The sequence below is a fragment of the Triticum urartu genome, chromosome 3 (genome assembly GCF_003073215.2).
Source record: "Triticum urartu cultivar G1812 chromosome 3, Tu2.1, whole genome shotgun sequence".
NCBI classification, from domain to species: Eukaryota; Viridiplantae; Streptophyta; class Magnoliopsida; order Poales; family Poaceae; genus Triticum; species Triticum urartu.
The window spans coordinates 4,645,774-4,670,434 of record NC_053024.1 but is presented as its reverse complement, the minus strand read 5'-3'; the positions used below and the strand labels follow the sequence as shown (position 1 = coordinate 4,670,434).

General features: G+C 44.8%; 2 protein-coding genes across 2 annotated transcripts; one reads left to right on the top strand and one right to left on the bottom strand.

The window, feature by feature from the left end:
- The first annotated feature begins 1,742 nt into the window (after window positions 1–1,742).
- On the top strand, window positions 1,743–5,275 carry LOC125542291 (dephospho-CoA kinase). The gene is made up of 4 exons (XM_048705258.1): window positions 1,743–1,936; window positions 2,149–2,256; window positions 3,965–4,110; window positions 4,656–5,275. Exons 2-4 carry the CDS (start codon window positions 2,149–2,151, stop codon window positions 5,092–5,094), a joined length of 693 nt encoding a protein of 230 aa, XP_048561215.1. The 5' UTR covers window positions 1,743–1,936; the 3' UTR covers window positions 5,095–5,275.
- A 458-nt stretch (window positions 5,276–5,733) lies between these two features.
- LOC125542290 (protein WVD2-like 2) lies at window positions 5,734–10,156 on the bottom strand. The gene is made up of 8 exons (XM_048705256.1): window positions 9,947–10,156; window positions 7,794–8,063; window positions 7,347–7,657; window positions 7,116–7,207; window positions 6,944–7,025; window positions 6,780–6,851; window positions 6,550–6,660; window positions 5,734–6,429 (listed from the first exon to the last, which is right to left on the bottom strand). The coding sequence occupies exons 2-8, from the start codon at window positions 8,050–8,052 to the stop codon at window positions 6,169–6,171; spliced, it is 1,188 nt and encodes a 395-aa protein (XP_048561213.1). The 5' UTR covers window positions 8,053–8,063; window positions 9,947–10,156; the 3' UTR covers window positions 5,734–6,168.
- Between the last annotated feature and the right edge of the window lie 14,505 nt (window positions 10,157–24,661).

Here is a 24,661-nt window from a genome sequence, read left to right as displayed (position 1 = left end):
GCTCCTATCGGAATTTGTCGGCACATTCGGACGGTGTTGCTGGTTTAGTTTTACCCTGTCGAAATGTCTTGTTGTACCGGGATACCGAGTCTGATCGGAATGTCTCGGGAGGAGGTCTATTCCTTCGTTGACCGTGAGAGCTTGTGATGGGCTAAGTTGGGACACCCCTGCAGGGATTTGAACTTTCGAAAGCCGTGCCCGCGGTTATGGGCAGATGGAAATTTGTTAACATCCGGTTGTAGAAAACATAAAGTAGACCTTAATTAAAATGAATCAACCGCGTGTGTAACCGTGATGGTCTCTTTCCGGCGGGGTCCGGGAAGTGAACACGGTTGTTGGAGTTATGCTTGACGTAGGTTGTTATAGGATCACTTCTTGATCATACTTTTATCGACCGTGCTTTGCCTTCTCTTCTCGCTCTCATTTGCGTATGTTTAGCCACCATATATGCCAGTCGCTTGCTGCAGCTCCACCTCATACCTTTACCTTACCCATAAGCTTAAATAGTCTTGATCGCGAGGGTGCGAGATTGCTGAGTCCCCGTGGCTCAAAGATACTTCCAAAACCAGCTTGTAGGTGCCGATGAGTCCTTGCAGATGACGCAACCAAGCTCAAGGAGGAGCTCTATGAAGATCTTGTCCTTTATGTTGTTTCGTTCTAGTTGTTCAGTAGTGGAGCCCAGTTGGGGTCGATCGGGGACTTTTGTCGCATTTGGGATTCTTCTTTTGTTTTGGGTTCCGTAGTCGGACCTTGATTGTATCTGGTTGATGTAATGCTTTATTTATATAATTGTGTGAAGTGGCGATTGTAAGCCAACTATGTAATCTCTTTCCCTTATTATATTACATGGATTGTGTGAAGATTACCTCATTTGCGACATATGCCTTCAATGCGATTATGCCTTTAAGTCGTGCCTCGACATGTGGGAAATATAATCGCATCGAGGGCGTTACATTATTGAACTGAAATATTCACATCAAGGGAACCAAATCCCAAACTTCGTTGTTCCCCTCCCTCATATTTGGTGTGGTCCTCACAAAATGTGACACCATAATCTTTGAGCTTGCAGTCCATGATCATAATAATGATTTACTCTTGTATATCATTTTTAGACAATCTCGCAAAGCTTTATTACATCATCACATTATTTATAAGGAGGAACAAAAGATCATCATGTTGGCCCAACCAAACATGACAGTCACCTCTTAAGTTTAAGACATACTCTGCTAGATTGCGAGCCTGAAAATTTAAGTCCGTAAGCTCGTGATAACAATTTAGCCTAGTAGATCTGTGCCCTCCCAAATGGACGGCGTCACTTAAAGGCTCCACCAACGTCGACGTTCACGAGGTGTCAGTTCACATTCTTTTTACTCGAAAGTCTATGAAAAGTTGACGACACCGACAACATGGGCATCTATCATACATTAAAAAGATGTAAATTCATTTACACATTGAGAAACAAAGCCAATCAAATTTTCTGTTACAACAACTAATCCAAAAAATATTCTGAGTAGTAGTCTGGTCAACTATTAATTGCACACAAAAACTCGCATTTTCAGGATATATATATATATATATATATATATATATATATATATAGACAATATTTATATAGAAGCTCTATAAATTTTGATGCAGATTAAAATTTTCTAGAGGTGTGTACCTAAGCAAAATTCCTTTATTATCTTTCTGTTTTTTAATAATGTTTTTAGGTTTAAAAACAACTATCGGTAAATACGGCCGACGTCGTTGAAATCTTCTCCTCTATTTTGACTCTCTCTCTCTCTCTCTCACGACTCACCCGTGACGGCGGCGGCGTCCGGCGGCCGACCCCGCGACCCGGCGCCGGCACGGCGAGGAAGAGAGGCTCGCGGCGTGGAGAGGTCCCTCTGCTTCGGCACCACGCGCGGACGCCGCTCGGCCTCGAGATCTCAAGGTAATTCCCCCAAGAAACGCAGCGCCGTCCCAAGCGGCGGACTTTTTCCCCCCTCCGGATTCGCCGCCCTCCGCTCACCCTGCCCTGCCGCGGCGCCACGCCGGAGCAACCCCTCTCGGTTCCTCTCCGGCGACCTGCGATCGGATTTAGTTTTTTTCTCCTGTTCTGTCTGTCCCCGATGTGAGCCCGTTTCCGGTGGACCTGGATTTCAGATGCGGCTGGTCGGCCTGACGGGCGGGATCGCCTCGGGGAAGAGCACCGTCTCCGGCCTCTTCAAGTCCGCCGGCGTCCCGGTGGTCGACGCCGACGTCGTGGCTCGGGTAAGCGTCCAGCATCAAACATGGCCGTGCGGAAATAAATATACATCGCTTGTTAGATTGTACCAGTACTGTGCAAAACTTTGTTTTCATGATGTGTCCATTGTGTTCTGTCTACGGAGGTACCGATATTTGTGAGCATTGTTGCTGTTTTACTTGAATTCAGTCACAGCTAAGGTAGCATTATACCAGAACAGAGTGTGGCAATTTTATTTTTGTAACAAGTTTGATTACGTCTGGATAGGTTGCCCACATCAGGTATCTGTAGAGTGGGATAGGCACAATTTTCTGTGATGAAAAAAGAAGATGTTTTTTTTCAAGCTAAAACAAAATTCACCCTCGTTTCAGTTAACTTACCGATTGTGCTCAGTGAGAACTGCTTCCGCTTTATCGCGTTGATATTAATTCCCCTTCCCATCTCCCTGGGAACTGATGGCTAACACTACATATTTATTTCAACTTTGTGGAGGGCAAAGACATATGCGGGTCTTACCTTGGGAGTTTTTTCATCCCTGATACTATTCCCAGTAACGAGGAATGGAACCGGTAGTTAATAGAATGTGATGGTGATGGCCAATTTAGTCATATCCCCTGCTTTGTCAGCCGGTGAGGATCATAGGATGGCAAACCATAATATATATTCTTTGCTTCACTAAATTACCTGCTGCCATGCATCATAGCTCTTGAAAACAAATGAAATATGAAGAACTATATGGCCTTCATCTATGTAACATGTGTATGCTGTAGCTAAAAAGGCAGCCCTCGAGAGAATAGTTCTCATTTTGTCTCCATGGACAAAGGAAACTCCCGCGGACAATGTTTAAGAGAGGTCGGGGTAGACCAAATTTGACATGGGAGGAGTCCGTTAAGAGGGACCTGAAGGATTGGATTATCACCAAAGAACTAGCTATGGACAGGGGCGCGTGGAAGCTTGCTATCCATGTGCCAGAGCCATGAGTTGGTTGCGAGATCTTATGGGTTTCACCTCTAGCCTACCCCAGCTTGTTTGGGACTAAAGGCTTTGTTGTTGTTGTTGTTGTTGTTGGACAAAGGAAACTCCCACATGATCCGGGATCCTAGGATAAGAAGGGAAAGGAAAATGCAGACGAATAAGAAGCCACAAGCCGGCATGATAGCAATGCCTGGCAGAAGCTCGGCAATACGTTGGGTGGAATAGTGGAAGTTAAGGCCTTTAATTCCCAATCCCATGCTCAATCAGCCCCATGGGAGTAGATTGGAGTCAGTTGAGGCCAAAAGTCTCCATCCTCTGTCTAGCTGGAACTCTGAATCTGTTTTCAACTTCTCATCAATATCTTACCACTGCTGGGATATCCCTGGATCAAAAATAAATGGAACCATATCAGCACAATGACTGGTATGACGCAAATGTTATACTTTGGGCCTTGAGACGAGTTACGCACACTTTGTTTTCATGGTTTAGTACTTGAGCTTCAAACTGCATGCTTGTTACTACCTCCGTCCTAAATTAGTTGTCTTAGATTTGTCTATATACGGATGTATCTAGCACTAAAACGTGTCTAGATACATACGTATCTAGACAAATCTAAGACAACTAATTCGGGACGGAGGGAGTACTATTTTAGGCTAATTGTCTGTTATGAGATCTCCCCAGATGCTGTGTAAAATGACTTCCATGTTTTAAACTTTTTGTTATGAGCCTTATGCTGATTACGGGCGCACGCATTTACAGAATGTAGTGCAGAAAGGTACTGGAGGTTGGAAGAAGATTGTGAAAGCTTTTGGGAATGGCATTCTGTTGGAAAATGGAGAAATTGACAGAGCTCAATTGGGTCAGGTTGTTTTCACTGACCCAGAAAAACGCAAGCTTCTAAACCGGTACAACTTCTACTGGCATAAAAATCGCCTTTGATTTTCTTTCTTTCTTTCTGTTATGTTTGCCCAATACATTTTTATTCAGTTTATTTACGTGGCAGTTACATTTTTCTTTCATTTTTGCTATGTTGGCCAATAGATTTTTGATCCAGTTTATATACTGTACATGGCAGTTACTACATAAATACTGCTTTCAGGAAACAGTTCCACCTATTTATGGTCTCACATCTTGTCATGTTCTGGTTTCTAGAAAAATGTCATGCTTTGGTTGCATATTCAGTTCATTGTTAACTCTGTGCATAAATATCGAGTTGTGTTTCATACATGGATGATGAAATGTGACACGATTTACCTTTAACAATACTGTTTATGTCATTCCTAAAATAGAACACCAAAGCAAAGTGGGTAGACCAACATACATTTCATTGCATGCTTATACTTTCTCATGAATATAGTCCCTGAAATATTAAGGATTCTTGTTTGACCTACATTTGCCTCGATTCTGATCCCTGACGACATTTTGGTTTCTCCATTGCGTCTACTTTCAGTCTTCTGGCCCCACACATTTCATGCGGTATATTCTGGGAGATACTAAAACTCTGGGTGAAGGGATGCCTGGTTATTGTCGTCGACATCCCGCTCCTGTTTGAGACAAAGATGGACCGATGGACGGACCCCGTGGTTGTCGTATGGGTGGATCCCAAAACACAGATCGAGAGGCTCATGTCAAGAGACAGTTGCGGCCAGGAACAGGCTCAGGGCAGGATCGACGCCCAGCTTGCGTTGGACTGGAAGAAGTCGGAAGCCGACATAGTGATCGACAACTCCGGCTCGCTGGACGACACGAAAGAGCAGTTCCAGGAAGTGCTGAAGCAGGTGTCTGGTCCCTTGACATGGAAGGAGCGCATGATGTCCAGGGATGGCCTTCTCTCTATCGTCGTGTGCACGGCGGCGGGGGTTCTACTTGCTCAGAAGAATCTGCTGTGATCTTTTCACGCTTAGGAAGTTAAGGTAACTAGGATTGGACTAAGATTGATTGGTTGAAAATTTCGAAGGGTCAGTGCAGAGCACTAGGCGAGCACGATTACTGTCCTGTCATGTCTGGAGTTATTATACCACAAGTGCTGAATTTCGAGTGAAATAAAATTTGTAACTGCTTGCTTGTGCATCTCTGTGCAGTTTTCATAGGATTCATGTTTTATTCTTATCAAAGGAATTACTTGTACAGGTTTGACGAAATTCCTTTGAAAATTGAATCATTCAGTCCCAAATACTCCAGGTAGCAGCAATAACTATCACTATGTAAGAGGCTATTCCCAGGTCTTGTCTATGTGTCTGGATTTTGTTTGCCTTGGAGCCCTGCAACTGGGCATAGAAAATTCTAACATGCTATTCCAACATGCTCTGGCAGATCCTCTGTTTCAAGGCAATTAGGAGCACATAGGATAGTCATAGATTGCAAGTAAAAATGATTCATCTGCAACATTTTGTATTCAATCTGTTCACCAGAAGTAGCCACATAAAACATAATATTGCGTGCATTATACAACCAGATAAAAATTGCAGAACTACCAAACTCCACTTAAGATCAATGCAACATAATAAATAGAAGATCAGTGGAACATATAAATAAATAAATAGCTTAATGTCATTCATCAACCACCAACAAGCAAACAAGCCCTCTGTTTGCATGAGTGCACAATATAACTTACATCAAGAAACCCCACAAACTGAGAAACAGACATCATTTGTACAGAGACAGCACATGCCACTCTCACATCTGTGAATAAATACGCAAAGTGAGATGAAATAATTAGGACACAAAAACCCTTGTGACTGACCTCGCTCACGGCACATTCACACCCCGTGTGCATAACTTATTATCATGACATATAACTTAACCACCGCAAACCTCGATCGAAGCCGAAGTCACTCTCATAACTTATGGAGAAAAAAAGCCTTCTCCCCCTCCTGGACTCAGATTTCACCATGACCCATGAAGCCAAAAGAATCTAGCAGTGAATCAGGTACTGCAGGAGGAAGAAGAAGCAGATGCTGCAACTAGCACACGGCGATGTTGAGCGCCGATAGCTTGTGGGCATGGTTCTTGTTGGGCTGCTTCTTGGATGAGCTTGCTGCAAGATGTTGCTGCTGCTGCCGTGGCTTGCTGCTGCTGCTGTGGCATTTGCAGTTGCTGTCGTGTCTGTCGCGACTTGCGCGGCAGCAGGGCCTCGTGCTCTCGCTCTCCTCCGATGAGTGCGAGGTGTTCATGGCGGCCTTCTTCCTCCCCAGCTTCGGCGACTTGGGACGGGTCGTGGGCAACTGCAGGCAAGCAAGAAGTTCATTGTGTGAGAGGAATCAATACTACAAACTTTTCAAGATCAAAGCGTTTTCTGAAGACCAATGGACTAGAAAATTGATATTTTTTCGGCATCTACCTACCTTCTTGTATTCAGCCTTGGGAGAAGGTGCCTCATGGTAGAAGCTTGGGATGGGTGTGGCTTTGAATGTCAGGCTTTTCCTGAGAAGCCTGAGAGCCTCCTCCTGTTCCCTCTGCAGATTCATTCACAATGTAATAGATCAATGAGAGTTTGGTTCTGAAAACTCTTCAACATGTACACAAAATAGGATCCGTCGATCATCATGGAAAATGCTGAAACAAGACAAATTACCTTCAACCTAGCTTCCAGCTGAATCCTCTGTTCCTCCATAGCTTGATGTTTCTCCTCCAACTTTGAATAGTACTGCAACAAACCATCAAACAAATAAAGGATGAGAACCTTTCCCCTATCCCTCGCCATGTCTTGTATCTTTCATGTCACAAAGTAACATATACCTCTCTGCGCTTCTCGGCACGTTCAGTACATCTGAAGACCGGGCTTGACGGGACAGTAGTAGTCTTTCCATTCGACGATTTTCTGCATGCAGAAGATTGTTGAACTAAGCATTTTGGAGGAGACGGGTGATACAAGCGTATAACATGTGTGCTTAGGTTGCGAAGCGCATACGAGTTAGTGAGAGTGGAAGCATTCCAGTCATCCGGATGACTGTTTCTGTTTGTAGCTTGTAGTGGCTTCCTTGTAGTCGCAGACGCGCTTCTCTGTAAGAAATGTGTGCAGGACATACATAAATAACAAGTATAGAATTACGCATGTTGTTATGCTAAAAGATCTTTTATAAAGATAATGGGCAAGGAACTGAAGACTCATGCAAAACAACAGGAAGAAAAGAGAGATTACCTTCATCTTCTTCGTCGAGCTTGTCAATACGCACTTTGCGTTCTGATAGACATTTCCATTTCCATTTCCAGTCAAGTGCTTGTCATTGGGTAGGTCTGGAGGGTACCCACTAACATCTCCTGGCTCTGACTGAGCACCTTTTTTTGGTTGCACATCTTCCATAGATGTGACCGAGGTGCTATCACTCGCCACTGTTTCTGTCGCTGGAAACGTATCTTGATTCTCTTGTTCGTAAGCACTAATTTCAACACCATGTTGCAACACCTCTCCTTTCTCGACGGTGACAGGAGAGGCTTCATCTGCAGCAGGCTCTGCAGTACATAGAACCATTAATTGTCATTAGGCTGCTCCAGACATTTAGTACAAGATGATCCATCCAGTTGATCAGATATTTAGTACAAGATGATTCATCAAGTTAAACTGAACAATTAACTACAACAAGCTTACCGTCATTGGTCTGTTCAGTGTGGCCAGTGGCTGAGGAACCATCATGCTCAGTGTCTCCATTTACATCAGCAGCCTCTAATGGTTCCGAGACGCCATTCTCAGATTGTGCACCCAAAGAATTTTCAGCATTGACAGTGCCCGAAAGTTCTGCTAAATTGTCACCCTTATCATCCGGCGATTCCATGTTGTCGCTGGACGGAGGGATAAGGGAAGAATCCAGCTCCTCTTTGGAAGATTGGAGTACAACCTCAGTACCCATAAATAGTATTGCTGCACAAGATAAATCATCTTTAATAAGTAATTATTGCTATTGATAACTCAATACTATGTATAACATGCAAAAAAGAAATATGCTTTTCCCTTCTTTGGAAGAATTGAAACCGACAACGCAACAAAGAGAGAAAATCTTGTATATACCCTTCACGTGGACACTATAGTTCCTTACCACCTTCCAGGAAAATGACATGCAAGGTTGGGAAAGAATTGATGTGTGGAGTTTGACAACCTATCTGACATGATAACCGATAGCGACCAAATTAGGCTGTCATTCTAATCCAGATCCTCCAATCATTTATGTACTGGTTTGCCGTCGGTATTATCAAACTGAGTTGAGCATATATATAAAAGGAAAAAGTGAAAGCAAAAGGGGAATCAAGGGGACAAAGGTAACGCAAAGAATTGACCCCCGTACGTGCTGATTTGAACTAAAGAAAGGAAAGAACCAGAGGATAAGACAACACATGCGAATCTCGAATTGGATCATATATATTTGGTGGGTTCGCGTACGAACGGTTATATTAGAATGCTAGCATTTACAATTGGGCAGTGTCCTTTGAGACTCTTGGAACTGCATGCCCTGAGCTGTACTTGTTGTATTAGTTTAGGACTTAGTTGCTATGACCCGTTAGTGACATAGTTAATTAATACTTGGAAGCTTGCAATCATTTGTGATAAAGCATATAAAAAGCTTGCTTTACTGAAAGAGTTTGGTCATGCATCGTCCTAACGTTACTATATCTAGATAGCTGATAGCAACAGCCGGCGCAAGGCCAATCTGCTCATGTCGAGTTCAAGCATGCATACAAAAAGTTGTCTACAAGTAAACAAAAAAGCTTTTTAATAACAATTTGCTAGTCGGTAGTTTTGACCGTGATCATCTTATCATGCACCACATTCCAAACTAGCGCGGGCTACAGATCCCGTGGGACAGCGACACCGTGGCAACCAAAATCCTGCTCGCACATCGCAATATTATCACACCAGAGAAAGCAAGATGATTAGATCCGACTAAACCGGTCATCCATAAACAGCATTTGGGCTGCAGAAACAGGGATTAAATCTTTGCTGATCCCTTATCTAACGGCGAGCAATCTAACGATGAAGGGAAAAGAAAGAGCCGGGATGGAACAGATCGAGACCATAAGCAAGCAAGCAAGCAAGGGAGTGTCCTTTAAAATTCTTGGAACTGCCTGAGCTGTACTCCTCTATTAGTATAGGACTTTATTTGCTATGGCCTATGACATAGCTAATGAATACTTGGAAGCTTGCAATCATTTGCGATAAAGCAACATGATGACAAGCTTGCTATACTGATTGAGTTTGGTCATGCATGCATCTTCCAAACATTGTAGTAGTACTACTGGTACATTATCAAGTCCAGAGAACTGGCCATAGAGGTCAGCAACAGCCGGCGAGCTTAAGTATACAAAAGCTTGTCTAGAAACAAAAAAGAAAAAACAATTTATGAGCTCTTCAATAACGTTTTGCTAGTCGGTAGCTTTGACCATGGTCATCTTATCACGCACCAAAGTCCAAACTAGCGGCAGCTACAAATCCCACAGGACAACGACACCGCGGCAACCAAAATCCTGCTCCCACATCGCCATATGATCACACCAGGGAAACACAAGATGATTGGAATCGACTAGGCCGATCGTCCATAAACAACATTTGGGTTACAGAAACAAAGGAGCATATGTGTAAGTAAATCTAGATGATCCCTTGTGCAATGATGATCTAATCTAACGATGAAGGGAAGAGAGCCGGAGCGGAACAGAGTTACAGAGACCATAAGCAAGCAAGCAAGAGAGCAAGAGGGGATGCTTGGATAAACCCCTTTGGGAGGGATCGGCACCGCACGGCACGGCGCGTACCTCGCGATGATGTCTCCTGGCCCTTTGGTCACCTTTCTTTCGTCTCCTCCTCCTCTCTCTGTCTCCTGGAATGAATGATCGGGTTAAGGATGCAGAGGACTGTGGATGTGGTATTTGTAAGAGGAGGCAGGCAGGGAAGTTGGAGCTGGAGGATGTGGAGAAGGTGTGGGTGGGTTCGTTCTCCGTTGGTTGGTTCCAACTTGTTGCAACTTTGTAAGGGAGGGAGTTGGGGTATTAGCTGAGGGGCAGCTTTCGGCTTGCGTTTTGCATGGGGTCCCCTGCGCCCCAACGCATCAGCCGAAACGAGCCAATCATCCACAGCACAGCCGCTCGGCGGTTGAACCGTACTACCACATTGCTATGTTAGCCCGGCCGCTACAGCTGCTTCGGTTCTGCTTCCTCGGAGCCCAGCCTGCCCCACGGCTACAGCTTCGCACGCACGCACGCCCGCCGGTGGGGGTGGCGGTGACGGTGGGAACCCGCCACGAAAGGGCCACGGCAACCGGCGCGGGCTGGCTGGGTGCACTGTAGCAGCTCGCGGGGTACCGTCGAGGGGGGTGGCCCGGGGACAGCTCCGGCGTCGGCGTCGGCGAGCCCCGTCGTTCGATAGGATCAGGATCTCACACGCACGCACGCACTGTACGCGCGCGCGAGCGAGCGAACCTGTCTATCTGTCTATATCTAGCTCAACCATCCAACGTACGTCGTACGTACGTATGTACATTCACTCTTTCAGAAGGGCCACGTACGTTTTTCGTACGTGTGCGGCACCTGATGCTCGCTCGCGTGCATACGCATGCTTGGCTCCGCTCGGTGGTCCAACCAAACAAGTGCATTCCACGTTTTTCATATCTCAAAATTGCTAATACGTCGTACCAAGTTTTACCCATTTGCATATACTCCGGTTGGAACCGGCAAGGGTGTTGGAAATATGAGCAAATTACTACGAGATTTAATCCGAATAAACAGAAGATAAATCATGATCACAGCAGCAGAGATTAAACTAATCATGCGAACTAGCATAACAGATGAACATATCACATCTAGGTCACATACTAGAAGCATGAATTCTACCACGATCTCGAACAGGAAGGATAGAATCACATACGGTGCAGCGGGTGCAGCACCGCCGGCGTTGACGTTGTCGCCCATGTCGTCGAGGACGAGGTTGCCGAGGTCGGGGAAGAAGTCGTCGTTCGCGAAGTCGTCGCTGCCAGCAGTCGCGCGAGTGCGCTCCCCAAAAACCTGATCGCCCCTCTCCCGTACAGGATCACGAGAGGCGGGGTTCCGGAGGCCTGCTGTCCCTTCTCGCGGTGCACGCCAGAAGGAGGGATGGAGAAGACTTACTTGGCGGCGCAATGATCTGAAACGGTGGTGAGAAACCATACGAAGCGGCCGCGGCTAGGGTAGACGTCTGCCTGACTATATAGTGCGGGCCGGGTAGGTCGTGGGAGTAAACCCCACGTCTGAGTCGTCACGATCCAAAAGAATCGGAAACGGTTCAGTAATTAACGCGTCCGTTAATTATTAATTAATGACTCATTAATTTTTCCATGCAGCAAAAATATAGACAACGTGCATAGCTCCGTCCTCGGCTCGGCTCAATCCCGCAACCCGCGTCGCGTGAGGCGTGGCGTGGCGTGGCGTGGCGTGGCATGGCGTGGCGAGGCGAGCGAGGAGGAGGAGCGCGCGTGTAGGTCTCCTCTTCTCATGCTCATACAAGTGGTAGAAGAGCTCACCTTATAAAGAGGTGCAACTCTCTCTCAACTTCCGGGATGGGACTAAACTTTAGCCTCACTCACTCCACTCACATGTGTGCATAAATGGGCCAAGAGAATTTCAGAATTTTAGTTGGGCTTTGGGCCAAAGGCCTACTAGCAAAATTCCAACAATCCCCCACAAAGTCTCATTGGCACATCTCATCATTTAGTTCCAAAATATTGTTTTATATATCGGTGCTTAGTGGAGACTGTGAAGTTGAACTTCCACTTAGAAATTTATGCTACACTAGATCACAACTTGAATAGTGGACTATGCCTTGAACTACAAGTTTTCTATGAAACTAGTTTCACACAAATTCTTGACCGATACTGGGCTGCCGCAAGGCTTCCCCGCGGGTGGAGCGTATACGTCATACTCCAGGGCCTTTCATGAATTTATTAGAGAACACCCAATTCTCACAGACTGCGACGTTAACAATCAAATTCATATAGGTGTGTTCCTCACAACATCTCTGCTTACCCGAATAAGCCACTTGGAACACATTAAGATAAGTATCAACCTGCCATGCAGATCAAGAGAGTATTGCATCTTCACGGAGTGGGATAATTAATATAAGGATACTCTCCTCCCAGTTGACCAACAGCTTGTCTCCCACTTCTACTTCACGGGATCTCCGATCACATAGAGTGGTTTACCACTATGGAAAACTCATGCGGTGGTCTCAAACCCATCTCCATCGATGCATTATCTATCACATTACATGATAGACCCTTTGTGAAGGGATCTGCCAAGTTTTTCGACGTTTGGATATAATCCAACGTAATAACTCCGGAGTTCCTCAATTTTCTGACAGATTTTAGTCTCCTCTTCACATGCCTTGAGGACTTCATATTGTCCTTAGAACTGTTTATCTTGACGATCATAGTTTGATTATCACAGTTCATCAGGATAGGGGGTATTGGTTTTTGAACCATAGGTAAGTCCATCAAGAGTTCACGAAGCCACTCTGCTTCAACAGTGGCAGTGTCTAATGCTGTGAGTTCTGCTTCTATAGTTGACCTCGTTAAGATGGTCTGCTTGCAAGACTTCCAGGAAACAGCGCCACCACCAAGTGTAAAAACATAACCACTTGTGGCCTTAATCTCATCAGCATCAGATATCCAGTTTGAGTCACTATAACCCTCCAGTACCCTTGGATACCCGGTGTAGTGAATCCCATAGCTCACGGTGCCTTTCAAATAGCGCATAACTCTCTCAAGCGCATGCCAATGATCATCTCCCGGTTTTGACACAAACCGACTCAGCTTGCTCACAGCAAAAGAGATGTCAGTCCTCGTGGCACTCGCCAAATACATAAGCGAGCCAATAATCTGAGAATACCTCAGTTGATCTCTAGCAATCCGTCGATTCTTTCGAAGCAACACACTAGCATCATATGGAGTTGGAGAAGGCGTGCAGTCGCTATACCCAAAACGACTCAAGACCTTTTCCACATAATGAGACTGAAGCAGTGTGATCCCACCATTCTCATCTCTCAACAGCTTGATGTTTAAGATAACATCAGCTACTCCTAGATCCTTCATCTCACAACAGCGAGATAAGAAATCCTTAACCTCCTTGATTAAATCAAGTTTGGTTCCAAAGATCAATATGTCGTCGACATACAGACAAAGAATAACTCCTTCGCCCCCACCATAGCGATAGTAAACGCACTTGTCACCATCGTTTACTACAAAGCCGGCAGCAGTTAATGTTCTTTCGAACTTCTCATGCCACTCCTTAGGAGCTTGTTTAAGGCCATATAAAGACTTTAATAACTTGCACACCTTTCCTTCTTGACCAGGTACTACAAAACCATCTGGCTGATCCATGTAAATTTCCTCCTTCAACTCTCCATTGAGGAAAGCCGTCTTAACGTCCATTTGATGAACGAGAAGACCATGTGAGGCAGCCAGTGATAGTAGCACCCGAATTGTGGTCAGTCTAGCCACGGGTGAGTAAGTATCAAAGAAGTCTTCACCTTCTTTCTGGGTATAACCCTTGGCCACAAGCCGTGCCTTGTACTTTTCAATCGTACCATCAGGTCTAATCTTCTTCTTGAACACCCACTTACATCCTACAGGTTTGCACCCATAAGGACGGTCAGTGATCTCCCAGGTACCGTTAGCTAAGATGGAATCCATCTCGCTACGTACAACTTCCTTCCAGTAGTCAACATCAGGAGATGCATAGGCTTCTGAAATAGTCCTAGGTGTGTCATCCACGAGGTACACAATGAAATCATCACCAAAAGACTTTGCAGTCCTCTGTCTCTTACTCCTCATAGGAGTTCCATTGTTACCCTCAACAGGATTCTCAACGTGTTCCATCGCAATGGTGGGTTCAGGAATTACAGTGAATTCCTCACTAGCTGGAGTAGATATCTCCTGATTTGATGAACTCGACATATTCTTCATAGGAAATATGTCCTCAAAGAAAGTTGCATCATTTGATTCCATAATCGTACCAACATGCATGTCGGATACCTCAGATTTTATTATCAAAAATCTATAGCCGATGCTATGAAAAGCATAGCCCAGAAGAACACAATCCACGGTTTTTGGTCCAAGCTTGCGCTTCTTGGGAATTGGTATATTGACTTTCGCCAAACAACCCCAAGCACGTAGGTAAGAGAGCTTCAACCTTTTCCTTTCCCATTCCTCAAATGGAGTCATGGTCTTATGCTTTGTGGGAACTCGGTTTAGGACATGACACGCAGTCATTAGCGCTTCCCCCCACCATTCCTTGGATAGACCCGAAGTGTCTAACATGGTGTTAACCATATCAGTTAGAGTTCGGTTCTTTCTTTCGGCTACCCCATTTGACTGGGTGAGTAGTGAAGGAAATATGCCCTAGAGGCAATAATAAAGTTATTATTTATTTCCTTATATCATGATAAATGTTATTATTCATGCTAGAATTGTATTAACCGGAAACATAATACATGTGTGAATACATAGACAAACAGAGTGTCACCAGTATGCCTCTACTTGACTAGCTCGTTAATCAAAGATGGTTATGTTTCCTAACCATGGACAAAGAGTTGTCATTTGATTAACGGGATCACATCATTAGTTGAATGATCTGATTGACATGACCCATTCCATTAGCTAGCACCCGATCGTTTAGTATGTTGCTATTGCTTTCTTCATGACTTATACATGTTCCTATGACTATGAGATTATGTAACTCCCGTTTGCCGGAGGAACACTTTGTGTGCTACCAAACGTCACAACGCAACTGGGTGATTATAAAGGAGCTCTACAGGTGTCTCCAAAGGTACATGTTGGGTTGGCGTATTTCGAGATTAGGATTTGTCACTCCGATTGTCGGAGAGGTATCTTTGGGCCCTCTCGGTAATGCACATCACTGAAGCCTTGCAAGCATTGCAACTAATGAGTTAGTTGCGGGATGATGTATTACGGAACGAGTAAAGAGACTTGCCGGTAGCGAGATTGAACTAGGTATGGGATACCGACGATCGAATCTCGGGCAAGTAACATACCGATGACAAAGGGAACAACGTATGTTGTTATGCGGTCTGACCGATAAAAGATCTTCGTAGAATATGTAGGAGCCAATATGAGCATCCAGGTTCCGCTATTGGTTATTGACCGGAGGCGTGTCTCGGTCATGTCTACATTGTTCTCGAACCCGTAGGGTCCGCACGCTTAAGGTTATGATGACAGTTATATTATGAGTTTATGCATTTTGATGTACCGAAGTTTGTTCGGAGTCCCGGATGTGATCACGGACATGACGAGGAGTCTCGAAATGGTCGAGACATAAAGATTAATATATTGGAAGCCTATGTTTGGATATCGGAAGTGTTCCGGGTGAAATCGGGATTTTACCGGAGTACCGGGAGGTTACCGGAACCCCCCGGGAGGTATATGGGCCTTAGTGGGCCTTAGTGGAAGAGAGGAGAGGTGGCCAGAGATGGGCCGCGCGCCCCTCCCCCCTTGGTCCGAATAGGACAAGGAGAGGGGGCCGGCCCCCCCTTCCTCCTCTCTCTCCTCTTTCCCACCTCCACGAATCCTATTCCAACTAGGAAAGGGGGGAGTCCTACTCCCGGAGGGAGTAGGACTCCTCCTGGCGCGCCTCCTCTTGGCCGGCCGCCCCCCCTTTGAGCCTTTATATACGGAGGCAAGGGGCACCCCTAGAGACACAAGTTGATCCACGTGATCATATTCTTAGCCGTGTGCGGTGCCCCCTTCCACCATAGTCCTCGATAATATTGTAGCGGTGCTTAGGCGAAGCCCTGCGACGGTAGTACATCAAGATCATCACCACGCCGTTGTGCTGACGGAACTCTTCCCCGACACTTTGTTGGATCAGAGTCCGGGGATCGTCATCGAGCTGAACGTGTGCTAGAACTCTGAGGTGCCGTAGTTTCGGTGCTTGATCGGTCGGGCCGTGAAGACGTACAACTACATCAACCAAGTTAACGCTTCCGTTGTCGATCTACAAGGGTACGTAGATCACACTCTCCCCTCTCGTTGCTATGCATCACCATGATCTTGCGTGTGCGTAGGAATTTTTTTGAAATTACTACGAAACCCAACAGTGGTATCAGAGCCTAGGTTTTATGTGTTGATGTTATATGCACGAGTAGAACACAAGTGAGTTATGGGCGATATAAGTCATACTGCTTACCAGCATGTCATCCTTTGGTTCGGCGGTATTGTTGGATGAAGCGGCCCGGACCGACATTACGCGTACGCTTACGCGAGACCGGTTCTCCCGACGTGCTTTGCACAAAGGTGGCTAGCGGGTGACAGTTTCTCCAATTTTAGTTGAACCGAGTGTGGCTACGCCCGGTCCTTGCGAAGGTTAAAACAGCACCAACTTGACAAACTATCGTTGTGGTTTTTGATGCGTAGGTGAGATTGGTTCTTGCTTAAGCCCGTAGCAGCCACGTAAAACTTGCAACAACAAAGTAGATGACGTCTAACTTGTTTTTGCAGGGCATGTTGTGATGTGATATGGTCAATACATGATGCTAAATTTTATTGTATGAGATGATCATGTTTTGTAACCGAGTTATCGGCAACTGGCAGGAGCCATATGGTTGTCGCTTTATTGTATGCAATGCAATCGCGCTGTAATGCTTTACTTTATCACTAAGCGGTAGCGATAGTTGTGGAAGCATAAGATTGGCGAGACGACAACGATGCTACGATGGAGATCAAGGTGTCGCACCGGTGACGATGGTGATCACGACGGTACTTCGGAGATGGAGATCACAAGCACAAGATGATGATGACCATATCATATCACTTATATTGATTGCATGTGATGTTTATCTTTTATGCATCTTATCTTGCTTTGATTGACGGTAGCATTATAAGATGATCTCTCACTAATTATCAAGAAGTGTTCTCCCTGAGTATGCACCGTTGCGAAAGTTCTTCGTGCCGAGACACCACGTGATGATCGGGTGTGATAGGCTCTACGTTCAAATACAACGGGTGCAAAACAGTTGCACACGCAGAATACTCAGGTTATACTTAACGAGCCAAGCATATACAGATATGGCCTCGGAACACGGAGATTGAAAGGTCGAGCGTGAATCATATAGTAGATATGACCAACATAGTGATGTTCACCAATGAAACTACTCCATCTCACGTGATGATCGGACATGGTTTAGTTGATTTGGATCACGTAATCACTTAGAGGATTAGAGGGATGTCTATCTAAGTGGGAGTTCTTTAAGTAATATGATTAATTGAACCTAAATTTATCATGAACTTAGTACCTGATAGTATCTTGCTTATGTATGTTTGATTGTAGATAGATGGCCCGTGCTGTTGTTCCATTGAATTTTAATGCGTTCCTTGAGAAAGCAAAGTTGAAAGATGATGGTAGCAATTACACGGACTGGGTCCGTAACTTGAGGATTATCCTCATTGCTGCACAGAAGAATTACGTCCTGGAAGCACCGCTGGGTGCCAGGCCTGCTGCTGGAGCAACACCAGATGTTATGAACGTTTGGCAGAGCAAAGCTGATGACTACTCGATAGTTCAGTGTGCCATGCTTTACGGCTTAGAGCCGGGACTTCAACGATGTTTTGAACGTCATGGGGCATATGAGATGTTCCAGGAGTTGAAGTTAATATTTCAAGCAAATGCCCGGATTGAGAGATATGAAGTCTCCAATAAGTTCTATAGCTGCAAGATGGAGGAGAACAGTTCTGTCAGTGAGCATATACTCAAGATGTCTTGGTATTGTAATCACTTGATTAAACTGGGTGTTAATCTTCCGGATGATAGCGTCATTGACAGAATTCTCCAATCACTTCCACCAAGCTACAAGAGCTTCGTGATGAACTATAATATGCAAGGGATGAATAAGACTATTCCCGAGCTCTTCGCAATGCTGAAAGCTGCGGAGGTAGAAATCAAGAAAGAGCATCAAGTGTTGATGGTCAACAAGACCACTAGTTTCAAGAAAAAGGGCAAAGGGAAGAAGAAGGGGAACTTCAAGAAGAACAGCAAGCAAGTTGCTGCTCGAGAGAAGAAACCCAAGTCTGGACCTAAGCCTGAAACTGAGTGCTTTTACTGCAAGCAGACTGGTCACTGGAAGCGAAACTGCCCCAAGTATTTGGCGGATAAGAAGGATGGCAAGGTGAACAAAGGTATATGTGATATACATGTTATTGATGTGTACCTTACTAATGCTCGCAGTAGCACCTGGGTATTTGATACTGGTTCTGTTGCTAATATTTGCAACTCGAAACAGGGACTACGGATTAAGCGAAGATTGGCTAAGGACGAGGTGACGATGCGCGTGGGAAACGGTTCCAAAGTCGATGTGATCGCGGTCGGCACGCTACCTCTACATCTACCTTCGGGATTAATATTAGACCTAAATAATTGTTATTTGGTGCCAGCGTTAAGCATGAACATTATATCTGGATCTTGTTTGATGCGAGACGGTTATTCATTTAAATCAGAGAATAATGGTTGTTCTATTTATATGAGTAATATCTTTTATGGTCATGCACCCTTGAAGAGTGGTCTATTCTTATTGAATCTCGATAGTAGTAACACGCATATTCATAATGTTGAAGCCAAAAGATGCAGAGTTGATAATGATAGTGCAACTTATTTGTGGCACTGCCGTTTAGGTCATATCGGTGTAAAGCACATGAAGAAACTCCATACTGATAGACTTTTGGAACCACTTGATTATGAATCACTTGGTACTTGCGAACCGTGCCTCATGGGCAAGATGACTAAAACGCCGTTCTCCGGTACTATGGAGAGAGCAACAGATTTGTTGGAAATCATACATACAGATGTATGTGGTCCGATGAATATTGAGGCTCGTGGCGGTTATCGTTATTTTCTCACCTTCACAGATGACTTAAGCAGATATGGGTATATCTACTTAATGAAACATAAGTCTGAAATGTTTGAAAAGTTCAAAGAATTTCAGAGTGAAGTTGAAAATTATCATAACAAGAAAATAAAGTTTCTACGATCTGATCGCGGAGGAGAATATTTGAGTTACGAGTTTGGTGTACATTTGAAACAATGCGGAATAGTTTCGCAACTCACGCCACCCGGAACACCACAGCGTAATGGTGTGTCCGAACGTCGTAATCGTACTTTACTAGATATGGTGCGATCTATGATGTCTCTTACTGATTTACCGCTATCGTTTTGGGGTTATGCTTTGGAGACGGCCGCATTCACGTTAAATAGGGCACCATCAAAATCCGTTGAGACGACGCCTTATGAACTATGGTTTGGCAAGAAACCAAAGTTGTCGTTTCTGAAAGTTTGGGGCTGCGATGCTTATGTGAAAAAGTTTCAACCTGATAAGCTCGAACCCAAATCGGAGAAATGTGTCTTCATAGGATATCCAAAGGAGACTATTGGATACACCTTCTATCACAGATCCGAAGGCAAGACTTTTGTTGCTAAGTTCGGAAACTTTCTGGAGAAGGAGTTTCTCTCGAAAGAAGTGAGTGGGAGGAAAGTAGAACTTGACGAGGTAACTGTACCTGCTCCCTTATTGGAAAGTCGTGCATCACAGAAAACTGTTTCTGTGACACCTACACCAATTAGTGAGGAAACTAATGATAATGATCATGAAACTTCAGAACAAGATACTACTGAACCTCGCAGATCAACCAGAGTGAGATCCGCGCCAGAATGGTACGGTAATCCTGTTCTGGAAGTCATGCTACTAGATCATGATGAACCTACGAACTATGAAGAAGCGATGGTGAGCCCAGATTCCGCAAAATGGCTTGAAGCCATGAAATCTGAGATGGGATCCATGTATGAGAACAAAGTGTGGACTTTTGTTGACTTGCCCAATGATCGGCAAGCAATTGAGAATAAATGGATCTTCAAGAAGAAGACTGACGCCGACGGTAATATTACTTTCTACAAAGCTCGACTTGTCGCAAAAGGTTTTCGGCAAGTTCAAGGGATTGACTACGATGAGACCTTCTCACCCGTAGCGATGCTTAAGTCTGTCCGAATCATGTTAGCAATTGCCGCATTTTATGATTATGAAATTTGGCAGATGGATGTCAAAACTGCATTCCTGAATGGATTTCTGGAAGAAGACTTGTATATGATGCAACCAGAAGGTTTTGTCAATCCAAAGGGAGCTAACAAAGTATGCAAGCTCCAGCGATCCATTTATGGACTGGTGCAAGCTTCTCAGAGTTGGAATAAACGCTTTGATAGTGTGATCAAAGTATTTGGTTTTATACAGACTTTCGGAGAAGCCTGCATTTACAAGAAAGTGAGTGGGAGCTCTGTAGCATTTCTGATATTATATGTGGATGACATATTACTGATTGGAAATGATATAGAATTTCTGGATAGCATAAAGGGATACTTGAATAAGAGTTTTTCAATGAAAGACCTCGGTGAAGCTGCTTACATATTAGGCATTAAGATCTATAGAGATAGATCAAGACGCTTAATTGGACTTTCACAAAGCACATACCTTGACAAAGTTTTGAAGAAGTTCAAAATGGATCAAGCAAAGAAAGGGTTCTTGCCTGTGTTACAAGGTGTGAAGTTGAGTCAGACTCAATGCCCGACCACTGCAGAAGATAGAGAGAAAATGAAAGATGTTCCCTATGCTTCAGCCATAGGCTCTATCATGTATGCAATGCTATGTACCAGACCTGATGTGTGCCTTGCTATAAGTCTAGCAGGGAGGTACCAAAGTAATCCAGGAGTGGATCACTGGACAGCGGTCAAGAACATCCTAAAGTACCTAAAAAGGACTAAGGATATGTTTCTCGTATATGGAGGTGACAAAGAGCTCATCGTAAACGGTTACGTTGATGCAAGCTTTGACACTGATCCGGACGATTCTAAATCGCAAACCGGATACGTGTTTACATTAAACGGTGGAGCTGTCAGTTGGTGCAGTTCTAAACAAAGCATCGTGGCGGGATCTACATGTGAAGCGGAATACATAGCTGCTTCGGAAGCAGCAAACGAAGGAGTCTGGATGAAGGAGTTCATATCCGATCTAGGTGTCATACCTAGTGCTTCGGGTCCAATGAAAATCTTTTGTGACAATACTGGTGCAATTGCCTTGGCAAAGGAATCCAGATTTCACAAGAGAACCAAGCACATCAAGAGACGCTTCAATTCCATCCGGGATCTAGTCCAGGTGGGAGACATAGAGATTTGCAAGATACATATGGATCTGAATGTAGCAGACCCGTTGACTAAGCCTCTTCCACGAGCAAAACATGATCAGCACCAAGGCTCCATGGGTGTTAGAATCATTACTGTGTAATCTCGATTATTGACTCTAGTGCAAGTGGGAGACTGAAAGAAATATGCTCTAGAGGCAATAATAAAGTTATTATTTATTTCCTTATATCATGATAAATGTTTATTATTCATGCTAGAATTGTATTAACCGGAAACATAATACATGTGTGAATACATAGACAAACAGAGTGTCACTAGTATGCCTCTACTTGACTAGCTCGTTAATCAAAGATGGTTATGTTTCCTAACCATGGACAAAGAGTTGTCATTTGATTAACGGGATCACATCATTAGTTGAATGATCTGATTGACATGACCCATTCCATTAGCTTAGCACCCGATCGTTTAGTATGTTGCTATTGCTTTCTTCATGACTTATACATGTTCCTATGACTATGAGATTATGCAACTCCCATTTGCCGGAGGAACACTTTGTGTGCTACCAAACGTCACAACGTAACTGGGTGATTATAAAGGAGCTCTACAGGTGTCTCCAAAGGTACATGTTGGGTTGGCGTATTTCGAGATTAGGATTTGTCACTCCGATTGTCGGAGAGGTATCTCTGGGCCCTCTCGGTAATGCACATCACTGAAGCCTTGCAAGCATTGCAACTAATGAGTTAGTTGCGGGATGATGTATTACGGAACGAGTAAAGAGACTTGCCGGTAGCGAGATTGAACTAGGTATGGGATACCGACGATCGAATCTCGGGCAAGTAACATACCGATGACAAAGGGAACAACGTATGTTGTTATGCGGTCTGACCGATAAAAGATCTTCGTAGAATATGTAGGAGCCAATACGAGCATCCAGGTTCCGCTATTGGTTATTGACCGGAGACGTGTCTCGGTCATGTCTACATTGTTCTCGAACCCGTAGGGTCCGCACGCTTAAGGTTATGATGACAGTTATATTATGAGTTTATGCATTTTGATGTACCGAAGTTTGTTCGGAGTCCCGGATGTGATCATGGACATGACGAGGAGTCTCGAAATGGTCGAGACATAAAGATTAATATATTGGAAGCCTATGTTTGGATATCGGAAGTGTTCCGGGTGAAATCGGGATTTTACCGGAGTACCGGGAGGTTACCGGAACCCCCCGGGAGGTATATGGGCCTTAGTGGGCCTTAGTGGAAGAGAGGAAAGGTGGCCAGAGATGGGCCGCGCGCCCCTCCCCCCCTTGGTCCGAATAGGACAAGGAGAGGGGGCCGGCCCCCCTTCCTCCTCTCTCTCCTCTTTCCCACCTCCACGAATCCTATTCCAACTAGGAAAGGGGGGGAGTCCTACTCCCAGAGGGAGTAGGACTCCTCCTGGCACGCTTCCTCTTGGCCGGCCGCCCCCCCCTTTGAGCCTTTATATACGGAGGCAAGGGGCACCCCTAGAGACACAAGTTGATCCACGTGATCATATTCTTAGCTGTGTGCGGTGCCCCCTTCCACCATAGTCCTCGATAATATTGTAGCGGTGCTTAGGCGAAGCCCTGCGACGGTAGTACATCAAGATCGTCACCATGCCGTTGTGCTGACGGAACTCTTCCCCGACACTTTGCTGGATCGGAGTCCGGGGATCGTCATCGAGCTGAACGTGTGCTAGAACTCGGAGGTGCCGTAGTTTCGGTGCTTGATCGGTCGGGCCGTGAAGACGTACGACTACATCAACCAAGTTAACGCTTCCGTTGTCGATCTACAAGGGTACGTAGATCACACTCTCCCCTCTCGTTGCTATGCATCACCATGATCTTGCGTGTGCGTAGGAATTTTTTTGAAATTACTACGAAACCCAACAAGTAGGGAGGCGTCCTCTCATGGATTATACCATGTTCTGCACAAAACAGATCAAATTCATTGGAAAAATACTCTCCACCACGATCGGACCTAAGCCGTTTAATTTTTCGATCAAGTTGGTTCTCTGCTCAGCTTTATAGTTTTTAAAGAAAGTCAAAGCCTCATCTTTTGATTTCAGAAGATACACATACCAATATCTAGTGGAGTCATCAATCAACGTCATGAAGTATCTCTTTCCACCTTTTGTCAACACGCCATTCATCTCACAAAGATCAGAATGTATAAGCTCTAGTGGCGCCAAGTCTCTTGCCTCTGCAGTCTTATGGGACTTGCGAGGTTGCTTAGCTTGCACACATACTTGGCACTTGGAGCCATTGACAATAGAGATTTTCGGAATTAAATTCATATTGGCTAACCGCGTCATGCAACCAAGGTTAATATGACAGAGTCGTGAATGCCAAATATCAAACTCATTATTGTGGCAAACATTATTAATAACTTTAGTGCAAATATCTGACAAAGATAGGCGGAACAAGCCTCCGCACTCATAGCCTTTTCCAACAAATTGTCCACACTTAGAAATTACAACTTTATTGGATTCGAAAACCAACTTAAAACCATCTCGACATAAACGGGAACCGCTAACGAGATTTTTATTGATGGATGACACATGATGAACGTTCTTCAGACGCACAGTCTTCCCCGAAGTAAATTTCACATCGACCGTACCAACACCTCGAACGATGGCATGTGACCCGTTCCCCATCAGCACGAGTGAAGTCCCTGTTGCCTGGTAAGAAGAAAACATGGAGGCGTCAGCACAAACATGTACATTGGCACCGGTGTCAATTAACCAATCAGGGGATTGAAATACTGAAAGGATGGTAGGAAAAATACCGTACCCTGATTCCTTCATATTAGTATCACCGATGACAACATTAGCGGACTTGCCGCTCTTCTCATGTTTACGCTCCTCAAAGCGGTTAGGACACTTCGGAGCCCAGTGATTAGGATCACCGCAGACATGACAAAGTCCCTTCCCCTTCTTATGAGAATTCTTCTTGAAGTTGGTAGAATATGATGGCTTGTTCTTTGTATCAAACTTGCCCTTGCCCTGAGTTTTGTTCTTATTGTTTTTGAACTTGTTGGGCTGGGAGTTCTTCTTCTGTACCATGTGGGCACTAGAACCTCCCTCAGCAACTCGAGCACGTGTGTCCTTTGCTCTCGCCTTCTCTTCAACATCAAGAGTACCAATGAGATCCGCAACGGAAAACTCCTGTCTCTTGTGTTTCAGGGAAGTAGCAAAATTGTTCCATGAAGGTGGAAGCTTGGCAATGATGCCTCCGGCAACAAATTTGTCTGACAACACACACTTGAAGTACTCAAGTTCTTTTGCGAGCGA